The sequence below is a fragment of the Trachurus japonicus genome, chromosome 1, assembly GCF_045865225.1.
Source record: "Trachurus japonicus isolate A0001 chromosome 1, Traja_1.0".
Classification (NCBI taxonomy): Eukaryota; Metazoa; Chordata; class Actinopteri; order Carangiformes; family Carangidae; genus Trachurus; species Trachurus japonicus.
In genome coordinates this window covers 2,667,458-2,687,590 of record NC_140907.1, presented here as the reverse complement: position 1 = coordinate 2,687,590, position 20,133 = coordinate 2,667,458, and the positions used below count along the sequence as shown (strand labels likewise).

General features: G+C 41.1%; 2 protein-coding genes across 2 annotated transcripts; one reads left to right on the top strand and one right to left on the bottom strand.

Annotated features, from left to right (window-relative positions):
• Nucleotides 1-379: 379 nt before the first annotated feature.
• avpi1 (arginine vasopressin induced 1) lies at nt 380-3,704 on the bottom strand. Its single transcript, XM_085779525.1, has 3 exons — nt 3,574-3,704; nt 2,333-2,785; nt 380-786 (listed from the first exon to the last, which is right to left on the bottom strand). The coding sequence occupies exons 2-3, from the start codon at nt 2,704-2,706 to the stop codon at nt 585-587; spliced, it is 576 nt and encodes a 191-aa protein (XP_085635651.1). The 5' UTR covers nt 2,707-2,785; nt 3,574-3,704; the 3' UTR covers nt 380-584.
• Nucleotides 3,705-7,782: 4,078 nt separating this feature from the next.
• Nucleotides 7,783-15,909, top strand: LOC146991133 (uncharacterized). The gene is made up of 3 exons (XM_085789839.1): nt 7,783-8,358; nt 9,068-9,400; nt 14,512-15,909. The coding sequence occupies exons 1-3, from the start codon at nt 7,884-7,886 to the stop codon at nt 15,066-15,068; spliced, it is 1,365 nt and encodes a 454-aa protein (XP_085645965.1). The 5' UTR covers nt 7,783-7,883; the 3' UTR covers nt 15,069-15,909.
• The last annotated feature ends 4,224 nt before the right edge of the window (nt 15,910-20,133 follow it).

Here is a 20,133-nt window from a genome sequence, read left to right as displayed (position 1 = left end):
AAAGCTGTGACAGTCACTGCTGAACACAGCAGATAGAGGCAGACACATTACTGACAACTATTTATACAGCTGTAAAAAAAAAAAATGCATCAATAGATTTAATGATAGACAAAGCTGTGGGTTCCTCTCTGGCCTGCCAGAATGTTACTTACTACAGCGATTGATGATATCTCACTTTGGACATGTCAGTACTGATTATAAGTAACAACATATCAAATAAAAAATACTCTGGAAACATTAACATTTAATGCATTGTTAGATTCTTTATCATGAAAATAAATCTGTGGAAAGTTCAGTGCCTGTTGTACATTTAAAATACAGAAAATCAGAAATGTAATTTCAGCCTTACACACCAGCTGATTTCTGTTAAACACAACTTGTTTCATTCTGAATGACCTATAACAGTTGGACTAATCCCAAAGCAGGTTTACCAGGTTTCACTGGGATGTCTTTGTGCTGGGGTTTGACATGTACAGTGCATGTAAGCAGGAGTTGCTAAAAGTAGGAATACAATGTGTCCTTTCAGAATCAGTCCTGCATTTCATGACTTTATTGCATCTTCTTCCATTTACTCCAATCAGCTTTTAGTGGAGGATGCGGTGAAGGTAGCGTTCAGAGTCTCTGGCATTGTCCTGCCTTGCCAGACCCAACCTCCACGAGGAGGGTTTAAATGGATTTTGGTTCTCTGGGATGTCTTCTTCAGGGGACAGCAGGAACTCTCCAGAACTTGGCACTGATTCGGCCTCTTCACCCACAACAGTGTAGCTGGATAGAGGCTCGTCAATCCTGGAGCACAGAGGTGAAATCTGATTTAGTTATATTATCATAGGAATAACATGTTAGACCACATGTAAGATGTTTCTACATGAAAATACTCTTTGAGCTAAATGCTAACATCAGTTAGCAGATTTAACATTCTGCATGTTCACTAAACCTAGACATTTGCTAATTAGCACTGAAACAAGGTAGAGCTGAGGGCTGATGGGAATTTACGTTTTTTTTGCATACGGTATGTAGGGGATAATTAATATTTTGATGTAATGATGACGTGAGATGAAAAAGTATGGTAAGGGCAGGGTCATCAAAATTATTCCTTAAGAGGAAATCAAGATCTACAATGAATTTAATCACAATCCATTTCACAGTGGTTGAGATAGGCTATGTCACTCAAAATTTCACAATGAACGTCTTTGTAAAATATCATGGCGTTCCATCCAGCTGAGGTCAATGAAATGATGCCTGTACGCCATTTTGTTATTACTACACTGTCCTGTAGACTCACGGCACCATTTTACCATTCTGTGGCACTTCATTACTCCTCCAACAAATCTAATTTCATCTCAGTGAGGAATGTTGAACGCTGTGTTATGCGTGTATGTGTGTGGGAGAGACAGGGAGAGGACAGTCCTGTGAGGTCATGCTGAGTTTGTTAGGCACATGACAATTTACACACTGCATTTTATGAAGCATTTGGAGTCTGGATATAGGATAGACAGGGCCTTGAACACCAAGAAGTTCAACTAATGGCAGTTATTTCATTATTAAAGCAGAAGTAAGCGGAATATTTGTGTTAATATAAGTCTTAAATAGTTATATCTTCCGACAGCAATCACTTATATAGAGTGTTTGGTCTGAAACACGGGTCTGTCAGTCACTCTGCTCTGCTGTAAGCCGAGGAGAAAACTTTCCTTGTATCCTACAACCTTTATCCAATGAGGAGAGAGAACAGCATGTAGGGCTGTGTGTGCAGCCAAGGGATGTGGTGACGTAGGGACGAGGACCAATAGATCCATGACGAGGGCGGGGGCTGCTAACTCCATCGGCTGACAAGAAGTTAGTCAAAACGACCGGATCGCTTACTTCTGCTTTAATAGAGTAAGGGGAGAACAAAGAAGTTTCTTCCAATAACAAAATATTAGAAGGATTTATCATGTCTATTTAACTCAGGGGTGTCAAACATGCGGCCCGCGGGCCAAAACCGGCCAGGCAGAAGGTCCAATCCGGCCCTCGGGATGAATTTGTCAAGTGTGAAAATTTGAAATTGCACATATTTTTATCAAGAAATTTCAGGTTGTTCATAATATGTTTGTAAAAGGATAGTTCAGTAACTGTAAACATATTAATAATGAATTAAAAAGTTTAAAAAATAATAATTTTATAGGCTATCATGCTATTATTTTACTGGTCCGGCCCACTTGAGATCAAATATTGTGCTGTTTGTGGCCCCTGAACTAAAATGAGTTTGACACCCCTGATTTAACTCCTCGTCTACACTTTTCACATGCTTTCTTTACTTTTTTCCAGCCTCTTGCTATTTGACACCGTCACCTACCTGAGATATCCCGACGTTTTGAGCCACTTGTGGTCTCTGTGTCCTTCCACCCTGATTCCTGCTTTATTCCTCATCCTGACTCTGAGCCCCACCATGGCCTGGGCGAGTCCTGCGTCAACCTGCCTCTCCTCCCCTTCCTCCTCCTCCTTCTCTTCTGCTCCCTCCATATCCGCATCCATTCCCCTCCACACCAGTTTTGCTCGATGTTCGGCGTCTCTGTCTCCCGCTGCTCTGAACAGCCTGTGCAGTTGGTGCAGGTTGACCCCGGAGAAGATATTGGAGCACCCCGGCTTCCTGCTGCTGCGTCGATCGGAACATTTCCACTGCACGGACACACCGTCCTCAGTGAAGGTAGATGCTGGGGTGTCTGCCATGTTGTGTGTGGACAGAGAGCTTCCAGAGGTGGTGAGATCAGGACAGGGGGGAAGGTAAGAGGGCTTACAGGAAGGTAAGCTGAAAGGGGGAGAGAAAGGAAGGAGACCAAAAGGGGTCACAGACAGCTCACAGCCACATTTCCACAGCCACAGCCAAAAAACCTTGTTAGCTCTGCTGCCCTTTCCTGTGTGACGAAGCCTTATCTCATTATATCATGGCTCTTAAATGTGTAGGGAGAGTGACGCACATGCTCAGCCTCACTCAGGCTTCAACCAACTTATTTTCATTGCCGATTAATCTGATCAGGTCTGTTCTTCATCAATCATCTGGGACAGTAAATATAATAGAACAGTTTAAAAAATGATTTGCTCAACTAACCAACCAACATCTATCACACCACAGTACCCAAAGTTAACCAGGACATATTTACATCCCAGATTTGCTGCTAAATAATTTCATATTGATTCACGGATTCAATTGATTCAAATACTACCACATGTACCCTTCTAAGAAACTAAACCCCTACATAAGCCATGTTTTTAGAGGTTACTTGATGGTATAGGCTTCTGGGCAAACAATATTTTCACCCACTACTGATAATTATTTAATGACCTTCAGAGACAGGTACTAGACAATATTGATATACAAAGATGGGAAATTGAATATACACCAGGTTGCTACCCTCTGATGATATCAGTTCTTATTCCTGTACAAACATAACAAGATTTCTAAAAGTCATTGATTAAGTCGGTTTCATTTAAAAAATTGTTGAAATTGTTCACTGCTGTCTACTGCAACAACAAAAACTATGACTGGGAGCTATTGAAGAGTATATATAGAGTATTAAACATAATGAGAATGCTTACCTTACCCTCTGTTGTTTGAATGAGACAGACTCCAAGCATGCACTACAGACGGACAACAACCTTATTACTGAACCAGCATGCAGACTACAACCTTCACACCCGCTAATGCTGAGCCGACCCACTTCCGACCGGCGCGTCAGTGGCCCGTGGAGCCATTGGGGAAAGGAATAATCAAAGAGTAATCCATTAATGACGTCAGTACTGAGGTGCTCACCTCACAACAAGAGCCAGTGAGCGACAGTAAGAGACAATGTGAACAAACAAACAGGAACAGGAACGCCTTAAGAGTGAATAGAAGATCCTGCATGGGCCTATTTATAACAGCCTATATGGTCTGACTATGGCAGGACAAACCATGGCCCTAAAGCTTTTAGTATGTTGCTGCAATGTGGACACAAATTCTAATATTACAATAAAAATGATCAAAAATACAGCCGAGAAAACAAATACCACGGAGGAGGTCACGGACCGGAGGAAATCAGAGCAGCAATAAAGAGCATGCAACTAAACTCTACTGACAGTTTTCAATTATAGTCTGTTTATGAAGTCTGTTCTGCTCTTGGACAAATTTAGTGGTTTTGATCCTGCTGAAAAAGAAAATGGAGTGAGCCAAGACCTATTAAAGTATCCTCGTTTCAACAGGCCCTTTTATATAGGCTACTATGTGCCTTACTTATTGTTTAGTGCTTTGTGCATAGAGAAGCATTTCCCTCATGACTTCAGTCAGCTCTGTTTCATCCTAGCCCAACTCTGCATCTGAAAACCAGTAATGTTCAATTATCTGTGACAGACTGTCTTTATGTCTGCGTGGTCCACTGCTGTAAGTGGTTACACATGAGATTAATAGAGTGAACTCATTCAAGTGGAGTCGGCAGAGCTCTCACATAGTGACCTTTAGGTTGGTTAAGATGAACTGGCTGAACCAGTGGACTACAGCTCAAAGCTGCTACTCTTCATTGCCTGTTGAACTGCACATCACCATATGGTGGCTGTTTTGTTTTGTTTTGTTTTTAATTCAATTTCAGTTAAACTAATTTGGTCCATCTCATCTGCACACTCTGCAGCCTCAGTTTCTGCACAGCAAAATTATAGGGGAAAAAATTATATTGTGATACAGGAAGGTAGATATATTGGTGTAAACTTGGAGTTTTTATCACACATTGGGATAATACTTATAAATAAAATGTCTTTGGAGAAAATGACTCATAGTCAAGACATGATCATAATTTAGTCTAACTTTAGTAACAAGAAGCTCTAATTTCTCAAGCAATATTTGTCCCAGAGTGGGGAAATTTACAATATATCTTTATTCTATTATTTTATATAGTATTTGTGTATTTATAGTAGCCTATATGCATATTTTTTTGCATATAGTATGCGTATCTCTTGCACTACAATATTTTAATCCATTCTATTTTATTTAATTTCTTAATTATATTTTATCCCTCCCTTTAAACTATTTTTGTATAGGCTACTTTTATGTTTGCACCTGATGATTGAGTGTTGAATGATTGAGAAGAACATTATTGACGGAGTGAACTCCTCAAAGATGTGTTGTTTTTTCCTATAGCACCTGAAGGCAACCTAATTACAACCAAACTAATTAGCAGGTGTGCAGTGGTTCAGCCAATTTAAAAGTACCAACCCTTCCCAGGTAGTTCCTCCTCTGCCGTAGTCTGGTACAGGTGGTCTCTTCCACATTAAACATGATGCCTGTAACACTGTTTGCTGGACTGCTGAGGTCTGGACGGCCTCTGGCTCCCAGGGCAGGGGTAATGATTCAGCAGAGAGCCAGCTATATCCATGGCAAGCCAGCAAAAGATAACATTGGTGTGGTGGTAAGTGCAGATTCACCTTCTTTGGTCTTGTGTTACATTTTTGCATGTGGCTGAATGTTTTATACTATATATAGGCTATATAATGAGGTTGTTGTTGCTGTTGTTTTAGCTGTGAATGCCAACATGGCTGTGTGTCTTGCAGGAGTCTGTGTTGGTGATGACCGTGCTGACCATGACCGTCCTCGGGCCCTCTGGTTGGGTGCTGGCAAACTTGGAGTACTATAAAGGCCGTGGCTGATGGACGGGACGTTGTATTTGTTAACACCATGTGTTTGGTGTTAAACCTGTCATTTGAATCTATTGGGAGTTTTCAGATGTGAACATAATAAAGGCTTTTCTCTGAATATCACTTTGACAGCTTCTTTTATTATTTTACAGTTTTTCTCAATTGCTAAAACACTAAACCCTATTGTCTGAACCAAATGCTCAGTTACTCTTATAAGCACTTTTCACCTTTAGACAAAACATGCCAACACATTTTCATTGTGATGCACCTGTGTTGCATAATGGTGAGCACAGGTGGCAAAAGTCAAACACGATTAACTCATTGAGTGCCAAAATCGTGTGTGGTGTTGGTGAGGGAGCAGCAACTGTAAGAGAGCAGGCATCACTCTGCAGAGTAGGACTCCTACTTGTATCTTTTTTATTGTATTTTTTTATGTTTTTATTGTACAATGAAAAACATGTGAATGAGATGTTTTGAAGCCAAAATGAAAACGGATAAATCCAGTTTTTCTTGAGAGACTTTCTTTCACAAAAATGCATTTTTCTCAGCTTTCTAGAAAAAAAGTGGTCTTTTGGTGCAACCAGGCTCTTGTAATGGTAAATTTGAATATTCCTTTGTTTTAATCACTTGAGATGTTCCCAACCCCTGCTTTCCTCCCAAGGTATCAGAACTCCTTTGTTTGTTACCCATTTGTGTATTCTAATGTCTAGACCTCTTAACATGTAACCCTGTAGGATGCCCCAGGTGTGAAAATACACCCTCGGGCGTCGGTGCCAATACCTGCAACAGACAAAAGAGCATTGAAAACACACAGAGTATTGGACTGGCCCCTGCAGCAGACAAAGGGGTGTGGCATACCTGAGGGGGCGTTTCCTCAGGTATAAGTGTTTCGGTCTCCCCATTGTCTTTTTGTCTTTTCTTTACCATCACCCACTTGGGTTTGAACTGACCTCCTTGCAAGGAAATAAAATCATGATGGCCGGCAAGTCTCTATTTCATTTTTCACCAGCAGCAGCAACAGAAAATTTCCACAACACTCTATTCAACTTAAGATAAATCAAGAATGGAACAAGATACAAACAAATGTTTTTTCCCCCCTTGAGCTATTTAATAAAAGGGCTGGCACACAATGTTAAAGCACAGGTTTCAACGGTTGAACACAACACAGCTCAATTGATCACACAAATGATGTGTGTACAAGTGCTAAATGCACAGGTTTTTTGTTTTGCATTAACATGCATTTAGCCTACAATGAACAATACACATTTATTTCTATAGATTCATGTCCTGAGCATTGTGTTTTCTATTTTTCTATGTAGTGTTTATTGACTGCTCAGTAGTGTTTTTAATTTTGATTGACTCGGGGCACGATTAGACAACATAGTTCAGTTTTGAGGTGAAAGTTTGGTTTTGCAAGAAGAGTCTGAGGTTTTGTGAATGTAGCTTGAAAATTGGGGTTTGTGTTCACGGTTTAGAGAAAAGGAGAGCAGCTTCCGAGAAATGTGTCTTGGCAATCGAGAAAAACTATTTTATTCTACTGAACTGGTGCAGCTCATAGGTGCAGCTCCTGTGCCAGTAGGTGGCAGACGCATTATACCTCAGACACGGGTCAGACCCGCCCCTTGCTCCTCTAGCTCCGCCCTCTCGTCCAAATAAGGTTTTCCAAAAACTCAAGATGGCGACGTCCAGTGAGAGCCCAAAAAAAAAAACCTCTCTGCAAAACGGCCTTCACAAACCGATGGGTGATAAATGGACTGACGGAAAACCAAACTTTGCACTTTTTTTGAAAGTTGAGAGTTTTTTTTTTTTTTCAACGACACCAAAGGACTTGAAATACCAAAAGCGTTAAAAACCAATTTTATTTTGGATAAGTATTTATTTATTTAATATGATCTTCTTTACTTAATTTTTTTTTATATACATATATATATATATATAGATTTTTTTTAATATATACATGGTAAGCATAACTCTTTGTATATATTTTTTTCTCCCCCTGGCACAACAATATTGTTCTGTACATAAATGTTAATAAAGTTAAAAAAAAAAAACGATGGGTGACGTCACAGAGGGTTGCCACTTGAAGCTGTGGGCGGATGTAGAAACCCGTCGCTTCCCTTGTAAACACTCCGCCTCGCTACAAGGTTTTCACCGGGGCACGGGGAATTCTGTCGACGGTTTACCACACCACACCGAGCGCTGAATATTTCTCTGCTTGAGCCAATGTCCTTCTCCTTGAATGCACCATGAAGTCGCAGGCTGCGGGGACCGTGAAAAGCCCATGTGTGCTGGCTGATGCACGCGGGGCTGAGGCGGCGCGGTGTCTACAAGAGGAGCTCGTGGAGGCGATACATGGCGCGTTCGAGGTGGCCGTGCAGATAGCAGTCCGCGAGGTGAAGAAGCTGGTGGGTCCGGCTGCAGGACACAGCTATGAGGAGATGCGACGGGAGAACGAGTCCCTGAAAGCCAGGCTGCAGAGCGTCGAGGCGATGCTGGAGTCGTCGGAGAGCATCAGGGAAAGAGGGGGACACTTCAGTGCCACAAAGGAAGCGGATCGACTGCCTGAACCTGCTTGTAATCAAATCAAACCGGACCCCGAAGTCTCTTGCAGAGAGGTCAGAGGTGACGTCCTGCCCCAACATGAAGAGCAGGGGCCAGGTCATGATGATAAGACACAACTGTTGCACCCAGGGGAAGAGTTGATCAATGGATGCACTAAAGGTATGCGAGGCGTTTTCATTGTGTTCTATGGCTTTGCTGTCGGCTGTATATTGTAGCTGCACAGAAACTGCATAAACAGCTGGAGGTGCTGATTGTTTTCACACATTTTGCAGACACACAAGTGTTAAACTCTATAGTGACACACGTGTTAGTTCTGTATGTGTTAAGAGACAGTCACGATCCTTGAAGAACAATTATCACTGCACTGAATTTAATGGTTGGTTTGAATGCCTCTGAAAAGTGAAATTACTGTGCTCTAATGTACTGAGATGAATGCATACTACAACAATTTGCACAATAACTTATTTAGTAGTATTTTGTATTATGTTAAGATTCCTTTATTTGTCCCACAGTGGGGAAATTTACAATATATCTTTATTCTATTCTTTTATATAGTATTTGTGTATTTATAGTAGCCTATATGCATATTTTTTTTGCATATAGTATGCATATCTCTCGCACTAGAATATTTTAATCCATTCTATTTTATTTAAATTCTTAATTATATTTTATCCCTCCCTTTAAACTTTTTTTGGTAGGCTACTTTTATGTTTGCACCTGAGACCAAGACAAGTTCCTCATGCTGTAAACTGACCTCTACTGCTCTTGGCAATAAAAAAAACAGTTCTGATTCTGATTGATTATGAAATGGTGCATATTTTATTCTATCCTTGTAAAATATTCACTGTTGTTGATCTTTTTTACACAGAAGTTGCTGAAGAGATTCCCCGTGTCTCTGTGGTGAAGGTAGAAGACATTGACCAGTCATGTCAGGAACCATCAGTTGAGGGCCACCACTCAGCAGCAGCAAGCAGCACTGATGACGGGTCCACATCAGAGCAGGTAACGGTGAAGCAGGAGACGCCAGAAGACGAGCAGTGGGATGCTTCAGCTTGCTGTTTAGACTCCATCAAAGTTGAGGAATTTAGCCTGGATTGCATGTCGGCAGTCCAATCCAAAATGTCAGAGTGGGAACCAGAAGCACTGGATAGTCTGAGCCAAGACTCCAACACCCAGGTGTCCTGCACCAGGCTGGCTCAAGGTAAGAGAGAGAGCACACATGGAAATGATAATAAAATGTGCACCTGCAGTGACAAATCACAATGTGGTTATTGGTTAACAATTATTACTAATATTTAGCATCTTCAAATTCTAATCACTGATTGTCAGTGAATATACAGCAGCAGTTCATTAAACTTAAACAGAATGCATTTTCCTTATGTCATATCAGTATTTTTTTATTTTTTATTTTTTCTTCGTAATTTCATTCAAAGAGTGAAGCTTTCATATTCTAGATTAATTACACACAGTGAAATATTTAAAGCATTTTTTGTTTTAATTTTGGTCATTGCAGCTTTCAGCTTATGCAAATCAAATTGATTATGTATCTACAGAAGTTAAAGTAGTTTATCCACCTTTTTCCGAACGTCAAAAACGTGCCTGTTTTGCCGGTTTTGCTCTTCCGGTGGAATTTTATGTTTATGTTTCCATGGTTTCGGTAGTCGCGGTAAATGCATGGATTTCTTTTTTTTTTTTTTTTTTTTTTTCAATGAAAATCTGTAAAACGCCTGGATCATCACACCAGCTTTTAACAGTGGATATCACACAAATTGACATCCGTGTTAAAAGCCAGCGTTAATAGATCAATGTGTTTACCGCAACTATGACAACGACTGAAAACCATGGAAACGTAAACGTACAATTCCACCAAACCGGCAAAACCGGAAGCCAGTTTTGACCACAGATGACGTTCGGAAACTTGTGGATACAACAGATAGTTCCGACCGGTCCCATCCAAGTAATTTGATTGGACAAGAGACATTCCATGAGTGTTGATATACATCACTGGGACTTTTTACAGACATTATCACTCCGCTTTACAGGCGTTCTAATAACTGTTATTAACGTTACATCAGCTGTTAAATATCTTAGATTGTGGCACACGTTGCACCGCAAAGATGGACATATTTCCACAAATAACATTTGATTTAAATTATGAATGGTCATCATCAGACTCGGAGGAGGAGGAGGACGAAGGGACGGAAAGAGGCCTGGATACATCAGCGCAAACCAGGTGTGCTGATATGACATCAGCCGACCTCGACAAATTAGAGAGGAGCAAAAATGACGCTAACACTGTAAGGCAGACAACCTGGGCTCTGAACTGCCTTCAGACCTGGATGAATCTAAAAAATATCCAGGTCAACTTTCAGTTGGTTGAGAAGACCGAGCTGAACACAGTGTTGAGGCAGTTTTATGGATCGATCCGGACAACTAAAGGGGAGCTCTACAGCATCAGCAGCTACCTTGGACTTCGGGCTGGATTAAATCGATACATCAATGAACCTCCAGTTAGCCGTTCGTTGAATTTGATGCAGGACCCGGAGTTTATATCGGCAAACAATGTTTTCAAAGGAGTCGTCAGAGAGATCAGAAGGGCAGGGAAGGACAGAACAAAACACCACCCCCCGATCTCACCCGAAGACCAGCGCATCTTAAAATATTCTGCAGCGCTGAGTCCAGACAATCCTCAAGGCTTACTGAACAAGGTCTGGTATGATATTCAGTTGCACTTTGGACGCAGGGGCAAGGAGGGGAATCGGGACCTCAAACCCGACTCATTCGTACTGAAATGTGACGACAACGGAGCAAAATATTTCACCATGTCGCTCAATGAAGAAACAAAAAATCCTAAAGACCCGCTGGAGAGAGACGGAGAAACCCGGAGGGCCGCTATGTACGAGGAGCGAGGAAATGCGCTCTGCCCGGTAGCCTCGCTCGAAAAATATTTAAAGAAGATTCCGCCCGGTGCAAAGGCCCTGTATCTGCAGCTGAGGAGGGGGACAGTGACGACAGACGGCTTCTGGTTTAGCGTCCATCCCCTGGGAGTAAACCAGCTGTCCCAGATGTTACCCAGGATGTGCAAGGAGGCGGGGACACACAGGACTTACACCAACCACAGCCTGAGAGCCACTGCCAACGCCATACAGAAACTGTCTGATGCGGGACTCGAGGCGAGGGGGATCATGGCAGTGAGTGGGCATAGGTGAGATGGCTTTACACATTTTGACACTGTGTCGCAGAACATAAAATGTGACCCGTTCTATCAAAATGAGTCGGATGTCGCAACGTTCTATTTTTAGATAATCAGCTGATAACGTGGAAAACACATAGAAAATCCAAAAAAATGTTTTACCCTAATTTCAAAGCAATGACATTCAAAAACAATCTCCCAAAGTTTCACAGTCCAGATAATTGAGAAAAGGCACGTAAATGATGATTAAAGTTGACCTGCAACTTAAACCCTCTAAAAATGAGCGTCGCTTCGGTGCAAAACATGAAATATCTTCTGAACCGTTCATGATACAGACAAGCTGTAAACTGCATCTGAATCGCGGGATTCTCCGCTTTCCGACGGTCATTGAATGGTGCCCTATGACAAGAAGGGACAGGTACAGAAACAAATGCTAAACTGAGTAGCATCGATGCTAAACCAAACGTAGACACAACGCTTGCACATGTTTTACAAAACATCAACAAAACATGACAAGTTTTGAACCGTTTATGACTTTGACTAGGGTATCATTTTAAAGCTTATTTTCTAATCTTTCCATTGATACCAAAATCTCAACTTTGAAATTTGGGTCACTGTGACTCAATCAGGTCGCAAATACATATGTCATGGAAATTTTTAGCTGTTTGCTGTTGGTGAATAATGAAATAGAGACTTCTGCCGGCCGACAAGTTGCCACGACAACGTGAAGACGTCTAGGTTAAAATACACAAATGGGTAACAAACAAAAGGAGATCTGATATCTTGGGGGGGGCAGGGTGTGGATACATCTCAAGTGATTAAAACAAAGGAATATTCAAATTTACCATTACACATATCTAAACAAAAACTTTTTTTCGTAGGTCTGAGAGCTACTGCAGACCATCTGAGAGCCGGAAACGATGTAGGAGCAACGAGCTGTCTGATGATGGAGCTGTTAGCTCACCAGAAACACACAGCGTGCCACCAAAGCGTCAACGGACTCATGTTTCAGTGGTTGCACAATAAATGGAAACATTCAGTTGGAAGCCCCCTCACACTTTGACCATCAAACAATGGCTTTGAACTTTTCTTGATGTCATATGGAGATGTCGACAGCCCGAATAAATGGGGCTAAAGAGGCGAATGTCAATATGGTTCATTACGGCTGAAACGCTGAAAAGCTCACTGTGACCTGTTTGTGTATCTGACTACCTCACTTGACATCTTGTATTAACCTAATCTCCTAGGCCTAGGCTACATTAGCTATCCCACAATTCCACAAGTCTTTCTATTTTGATCATTGTTGTTTGTTTTAGCCGCATTGTCTTAATTCTCTCCTTTTTTTTCTTTTTTTCCCCCCTTTCTTTCTTTCAGGATATTTTCTTTTCTAAGTATATTTTTGGGGGTTTTTTTGCCTTTATTTGATAGATCAGTAGAGACAGACAGGAAAGGGGGAGGCAGAGAGAGGGGGAATGACATGCAGGAAAGGGCTGCCCGACGCAGGATTCGAACCGGGGCCGCCTGCGGTGAGGACTTTAGCCTCTACATGGGGCGGCCGCCTTAACCACTGCGCCATCCACCGCCCCAGGATATTTTCATAGGCTATGTATTTTTTTAGTTTTTTTAGTATTTGGGGGGAGGGTGGGGTGGTTGATGTAACGGTATGTTCAGTGGCTTACGTCATCATTTGTTTTGTGTCTGAATTAAAATAAAATAAAAATTTGATTAAAAAAATGGAAACATTCAGATGAATGTTAGAAAGTAGCGGCGGACACAGAGCAGAGCCATATCAATCGCTCTGACACATAACAGAGTAGTGAGCTAGTGTGTAGAAATGTTTATGTGTTGCCTGGCAACAGCCTTGTCTCCCTTCAGTTGCGGAACTATTTGTGCTGGTGGAGCCGAATAAATGATTAAATAAACAAACAAATCATAATCTCTTGTTGCTTATTACTGTTAACTAATGAAATGTGCTCGTAGCACTGTTGTATAAAAGCAATATCACACTCGAGGTCGTGCTGTTGTACTGTAGCTATATCAGCCATAGACTGTAAAAAATATGGATGTAGCATCTGTGATGTCACCCATTGGTTTTGGGGAGTTTTTGTGACTCAAATATGGCGGCCTGAACAGCGCCATGTTGGATTGGCCGGCCGAGAACCCGCCCACTGGCCTCGAAGCAGCTGTCCACGGACCTGTCACACAACGTTTCCGCGCCCTAATTGGCCAGAGTTTTAACCTAATAACAGTAAAACGGTAGAGTTAAAAAAAAATTCACCCCCCTCAGAGTGTGTGCGGGGGTAGAAACTATCGGTTGAGACCAAAAAACGTCATAACACCAGGCTTTGATTATGTTTATTGAGGATGTAAAATCGGCGATTTTAAAGGGACAACGAGGAGTTTTGGAAAAGCGAAGCGTTTTCACACTACATTTATGAGCCTCTGCGCGCACCGTGAAATTCTTTGACCGGCGCAAGACAGACTCATTCATTTTCATTCATCAATAATTAAAGTCAGAGGTTCAAAGAGGTTCACATACCGTCGTAGTTCCGACCATAAACAGCGATTTGGCTGCGTTATTCTCATGACTCGCCACGAAGGAAATGCTGGTCGGCTCGACCAGCATTTCCACCACCACTAATAATACCAAAATAACGATATGGACAGAACGATATATTTATCAAAAAAGGGCCCATTAACAAGTGTGGGTAGCGGAGATTCATCCACATTAACGTGAGACTTTTTTATAACCGAATAGAAACTCCTCGTTGTCCCTTTAACATGTGGGTCTATGGAGAATGCTGCTTTCTGACACCAGCGAGCCCCCAGCGGCAGCCGAGAGGATTGCAGTTTTTTGAACGCGGAAGTGAGCTTCACAACTGCCCCCTTGATATCAGCACGGTGTGATTATCTGCGGCCTGGTGCCTACGACGGAATCACACCCGTGCTGATATGCAGTAGCTACAACAACACTCTCTCTCGTGCGATATTGCTTAAATAATCTGTTTTGTCTGGTACATGTAAAGTTTTCATAATTATGTTTAAAGTTTAACCCCCCTCCCATCCTCCCCCATGTGGTGATTTTCCTTCTATATCTCCCCCTTCAAATGTGACTACAGGTCTTCCAGCACCCCCAGATCTCCCATCTCTTTCCTCCGAGTTCCCCATCTTCCAGCTGGCAGAAGCAGCTCCCATCCCAGAAACCCGGCCACAGATTTATGGAGTTCATATCCAGGGCGGCCGCAACCTCAGCCACACCAACGCCTACGCCTGTAAGTTCTGCGCTCAGACTTTCCATCTGCCCAGCTTACTGCGGCGGCATTACAACCAGTGCCAGCAGAAGCTCCAGCAGCGTTCTCAGCAGCCCATGGCGGGGGGAAAGAGGACCAGACCGATGCTCTACCCCCCCGGCTGCAGCCCCTTCCGCTGCACCGAGTGCAACCGAGAGTTTAACCGCATGGAGAACCTCAAGACCCACCTTCGCATACACACGGGAGAGAGACCATACACCTGCTCAGTGTGCTTAAAGTGTTTCCGTCACTCTGGTGCACTGACCAGGCACTTCCGAATCCACACCGGAGAGAAGCCTTACATCTGTGGACAGTGTGGGAAGTCGTTCAGAAATTGCGGGGGGCTTAAATTCCACCAGCGTTCACACAAGGGGCAGCTACAGTAAAGTGTGGGACACAATAGTTTTTATGTGAGATGTAAACAACTGATTGTAGGATATGCTCAGTATGTAAAGGTTTCAACTTTTCCATGTTTGCAAAACTGTTTTGCAGGATTTTACAGGATGTGGCAGCTGTCTAAAATACAGATGTGATATAACCCTTATTTACACCTGGTAGCCTACTTCCTTAAATTATAAACAGTCTTTATCATAAGTTGCATTTTCTTTAAAAAGTCTCTTAACAACATCCCTACATTAGCCTATATAGGGGCATCACTGATCAGTTAGCCTATTAGATATCAAAAATGAACAAAATATTAACATTGAAAAATGTTAATATTATCTTTTAAATCACTTAAAGCAGGGTATCCACAGGGTTTTGAAAAGTATTAAAAGGTGATACATCAATTTTGGGAAAATTAAGATTCTTAAAGGTACATTGTGTAAGAATTACTCCCATCTAGTGGTGCGGTTGTAAATCGCAAGCAACTCAGTGTTATTTTTCATGCTGCATTCACGTGAAATCGGTTAGATGGCAGACGGACAACAGCCGCTCCAGGTAACGGCTTAAACAAGCCTTTATGTAAACAAGTGGTCCATCAGCACGAGGCAAAACAATACACGTGACAATATGTTGTCATGGCGATGTGGTATTGTTGACCTGACCCACGTTTTACCGGTTTTCTCTGGACTTTTGTGACTAAAATGACATCTGGTTTGTTACCGACGGCCATTTTTCCGACTGCACCTGAATGCAGCATTCACGTGCAGTCCTCACAGTCCTCACAGCGTTACCACGGTGACTTTTCACAGACGCCACCTCGATCTGAGCCGACAGCTCCGGTGTCTCCGCTGAGTTTCCGTGGTTTCCTACGGTCACGCTGCCACGGAACGTAAAAACATGGTGACACGACATGGCAGCCAGCACCGAGCTTACCCGCTCCATGTAGATATGAATGATATGAACGGCAAATTCAGAGCTGAAAGGTTTGTTAATGGGGGTAATTATTGATGAATGAAAAACGTAGTAGCCTACTTTTGAACGAAATAATTGATTTTCGTGAATAGATAACAGGAGAAGTTACACAATGTACCTTTAAAAAGTATTAAAAAAGTCTTTTCACGACTTTATAAAGTCTTAAATTTTGAAGGTATTTTTTTCTGAATTAACTGTCCAAGAGTTTCAGACCTAAAAACCATTGTAAAAATGTTATTAAAAAACAAAGATGAACCAGTACATAAAAAAGAAAAGAAGATTGTTGTTTTGTTTTTTTGATAAACGTTGCCTTTGATTTATTATCCTAGCCTATTTTGAATTCTGTTGTATCGTCTATAGTCTTTATCACAAACTAAAACTGTTACGTTAAAAGTGTCATTGAAGTAGCGGTGAGGTATTAAAAAATATTGAAAAGGTCTTGAAAAAGTCTTAAAAAGGTATTAAAATGAACTTCAAGATTCCTGTAGGCTATATACCCTGTAAAGTTATCCTTGTGGGCACCATCCTGAACCAGGGAGAGGATAATCAATAGGGGAGACCGGGGTTGGTTGGCACACTTTTCACTCTTTGCCATAGCACTCTGGCATCATTTATGTGAGAATACTCAAACCAGCATCAAATGAAAGGTTAAGGTGTCAGCTTTAACTAAACACATTTCCATGTCCACAGTTATATTCTAAAATCAATTTATTTATGAATAAAATCATACTGCGCACTTGTGCCAACCAGCCCCGACACGGGGTTGGTTGGCACACTTCATGGGGTTGGTTGGCACAATGTAAAAATGAATGGATGAAGCAACCAATATAATAATAAATTGGAAATTTAATTCCAATATATTCAAATTTAAGGAGATAGCATAGTGCATGCATATATTTGCATGTATAACACTAAAACAGGGCATTTAAGGCCACAAACAAGATAACACGTACACAGAACATTAAACAGTAAATGATTTGAGCTTCTTTTTTTTTTTTTTAAGAGAAAATATTCAATGAACATATGATTTATTCTTAAATATAGCATATCACCTCTTTGTATTTTTATGTCTTTCCATCTCACTGTGTTTTAGATTTGCTGTGTGGGGTGGAAGCAGATTATTTACATTAAGGCCTATATAGAATCACTGGAATTACAGTATTGGCATACAGGCTTTGTGGCCCATTTCACTGCATAAATCATGTGCCCATTTCTTGCACTCAGTGCACTGAATTGTATGAAATTATGTTTAATCACATTTAATATATGTATACTGCATTTTGGGGTTGGTTTGTGTGTGCCAACCAACTCCGACATGAGTGTGCCAACCAACCCCGACCAAAACAAACCCACTTTTGTGAATATATGATGTTGCCCAGTTAACATCACTCATCAAAGACTTTCAAGTTTCATATCAAATTGAAGCCGACTCCTATCTCTACAAACTGGAAGTAACACATTTCCAATATCTTTATCCAAAGCAATTTTATAACGTGCGGGGGGCAATTTTTTACTTTTGGTACTAAAAAACAGATTTTTTGCCCTCAGCAAAAAAGTGAGTAATTTTCAGATGTTTTAACAAACTAGATAAGTGCAGCTCAAAAAGATGATCATTTTGATGTCACATTTGTGAGTCTGTGACCAACAGGAGGCCAGAAAACAGGGGTGTGCCAACCAACCCCTGTAGCCAACCAACCCCGGTCTCCCCTACTGTTATGATACCAAATTTGGAACTCTGGTCTGTTGAACTGAATAACTGTGACTAACACCATGGTCTATGATCTACTGGATAGAAGTTGGCAATATTCACTCTTGTGTAACATTAAACACATCAGAAGACAGTCATTTACAAAGATGATAAAGTAAAAACACACAATGTTGAAGCTACAAAGTATATTACAGGTGTGTGTCTCACACACAGATTCAGGGAACAGCTGTTTTTTTCCTCCCAACAACGAGTTCAAAATGACCCTTTTCTGTGTAACAAAAGAACATGTTGTCTCCATCGCCTTGAAAGCGCTGAATCCCAATGGTTTCATTAACAAAAGAGTGCATTATTAAGATATCAGAACTGTGTCACACCCACTGAGAGCTGTAACTGTATTATAATGGTGTTTTTCCTCTCTGTTATCACATTTTGCCTTGTCTCCCCTTTCAGTTTGCAGGTATTGTTTCTAACACCCAGGAAGCAGCCTCCCAGAAAGGAACTGTGTTTGGATAATAGGCTATCTGGGTATCTGTCTTACCCATCATATTGGGGTGATCTGTGTCAAACCATATACTGTGTTAATAAAACAAATTTGATTTGCTTAATTTGAGTGATGTTGATGGTGGTGCTCTGTAAATCCATCTCCTCTTATTGGTATAAAAGGACAAAGTAGAATGACAAATTGTAGATAGTGCAGCTACGTGGTGATTAAATCAATTTAGCTGCATTCTGTGTGATGGCTCAGTGGTACAGTGAAAGCTCTGTGTTACTCTAAATGGCATTTTTTTATGATCGCTATTAAATAAATTCATGACTCAGTCTTAATGATAATGTTGTTTTTTTAATTATTAGTGCCAGTTACTTCTATCTAGGCAAAGTAATTGAGAATGAATGCGAGGAGGTGAAAAACTGAAAAATGATTGGACTTTTCAGTTGTCTGCTGCTTTGGTATACTTTCACCTAGAGACTCATTAAATTAAAATGTAGCTAGACAAAGTCTAGTCTATTGATGTGAATTTTCAAATACTATTCAATGATTACGATCATTTATGGAGAAATTACAATTATTGCATAGAATAGACACGTTTATTTTTTTATTTAAAGGTTTATTTGAAATGGGACCTCACATATTCATGAACATACAAGAAAACACAACATTTAATTGCAGTAAATATGTCGGATTTAGCTGGGAGCTAATTTCCATCCGTTGGAGTGAGTGTCATCAGCTTGAGTGGGAGAAGTTGTCTGAAGTTGTCCAAATTTTTCCTCTTTACACATGGCCACAAATTACACTCTACAAATATGATTTTTTTTCCACAGACAAACTTGTTATCTTTCTCACATTGTGCTAAAAAAAAAAAAAAAGCAGACAAACTTACAGAATTTGAACCATGAGCCTCGAGGCCAGTCCCATCCAGCTGCACATTAACTCCAATACAAAGTTTAGAGCCAAATTCCTTAATAAAAAATAAAAGCACCTCTTTTGTTTAGCTAGCAGGGGTTTCCAATTGTTCTACACAAAAAACATATCAACGTGTTCAGTCATCTTCATTTTCTGAGCAACTGTTTTGTCACTATCTACTAACAGGCCTATAGGCTAATCATCCCAAATGTGACCATCACCAACGGTCAACTATGACAACCTCTGAGGGCAGGCTTATTCACATGTGTTTTAGACAGATAGGTAGATAGATACATTACGTATTGTAATGTCAGTTGTTTGCTGAAATGTTAAAAGTGACATACATAAAGTTAAAGCAGAAGTAAGTGATGTATTTGTGTTAATCTTAAATAGTTATATCTTCCGACAGCAATCACTTACATAGAGTGTTTGGACTGAAACACGGGTCTGTCAGTCGCTCTGCTCATTTATCGTATCCTACAGTTTTTATCCAATGAGGAGAGAGAACGGCATGCAGGGCTGTGTGTGCAGCCAAGGGACGCCGTGAATGTGGCGACGTAGGGACGAGGACTGTTATGGTGCGTTCAAGGAAACTCGTATTTTTCCGACCGTGAAGTGGTACCAGTTCGATCTGGTACGAGTTCACCGGTCGGAAGTTACGAGTGGCCGTTATAGTGACTTTCACCGGTAAAACAGGTCGGAAAAACACGAGTGGGTTGCCTGGAACGCTACAAAGTCGTAAGTTGTGACTTGAAGCTGTAATTTACGATTTCAAAAGCCTGCCTGGAACGCAGCATTAGCGAAAACGACCGGACCACTTACTTCTGCTTTAATAACACTGTAAAGTCCCACCAGTAACTCAGGATGCACCACTGCAGCATTAAAGGTGGCACAAGTGCAGTAGGCTAAATGTTGCTAATGATCATTTTCTAATTATAAGTTTAACATTCAAACAAATTAATAAATAATAAATCAATATAACATT

What these genes read in the sequence shown, in the direction of transcription:
- avpi1 (XM_085779525.1), bottom strand. Translation starts at nt 2,706, where the DNA reads ATGGCAGACACCCCAGCATCTACCTTCACTGAGGACGGTGTGTCCGTG. An exon ending in AAAACGTCGGGATATCTCAG is followed by an intron (nt 787 to 2,332) that starts GTAGGTGACGGT and finishes TCTGTGCTCCAG; the next exon opens with GATTGACGAGCCTCTATCCA.
- LOC146991133 (XM_085789839.1), top strand. Translation starts at nt 7,884, where the DNA reads ATGAAGTCGCAGGCTGCGGGGACCGTGAAAAGCCCATGTGTGCTGGCT. An exon ending in GATCAATGGATGCACTAAAG is followed by an intron (nt 8,359 to 9,067) that starts GTATGCGAGGCG and finishes TTTTTTACACAG; the next exon opens with AAGTTGCTGAAGAGATTCCC. An exon ending in CTGCACCAGGCTGGCTCAAG is followed by an intron (nt 9,401 to 14,511) that starts GTAAGAGAGAGA and finishes ATGTGACTACAG; the next exon opens with GTCTTCCAGCACCCCCAGAT.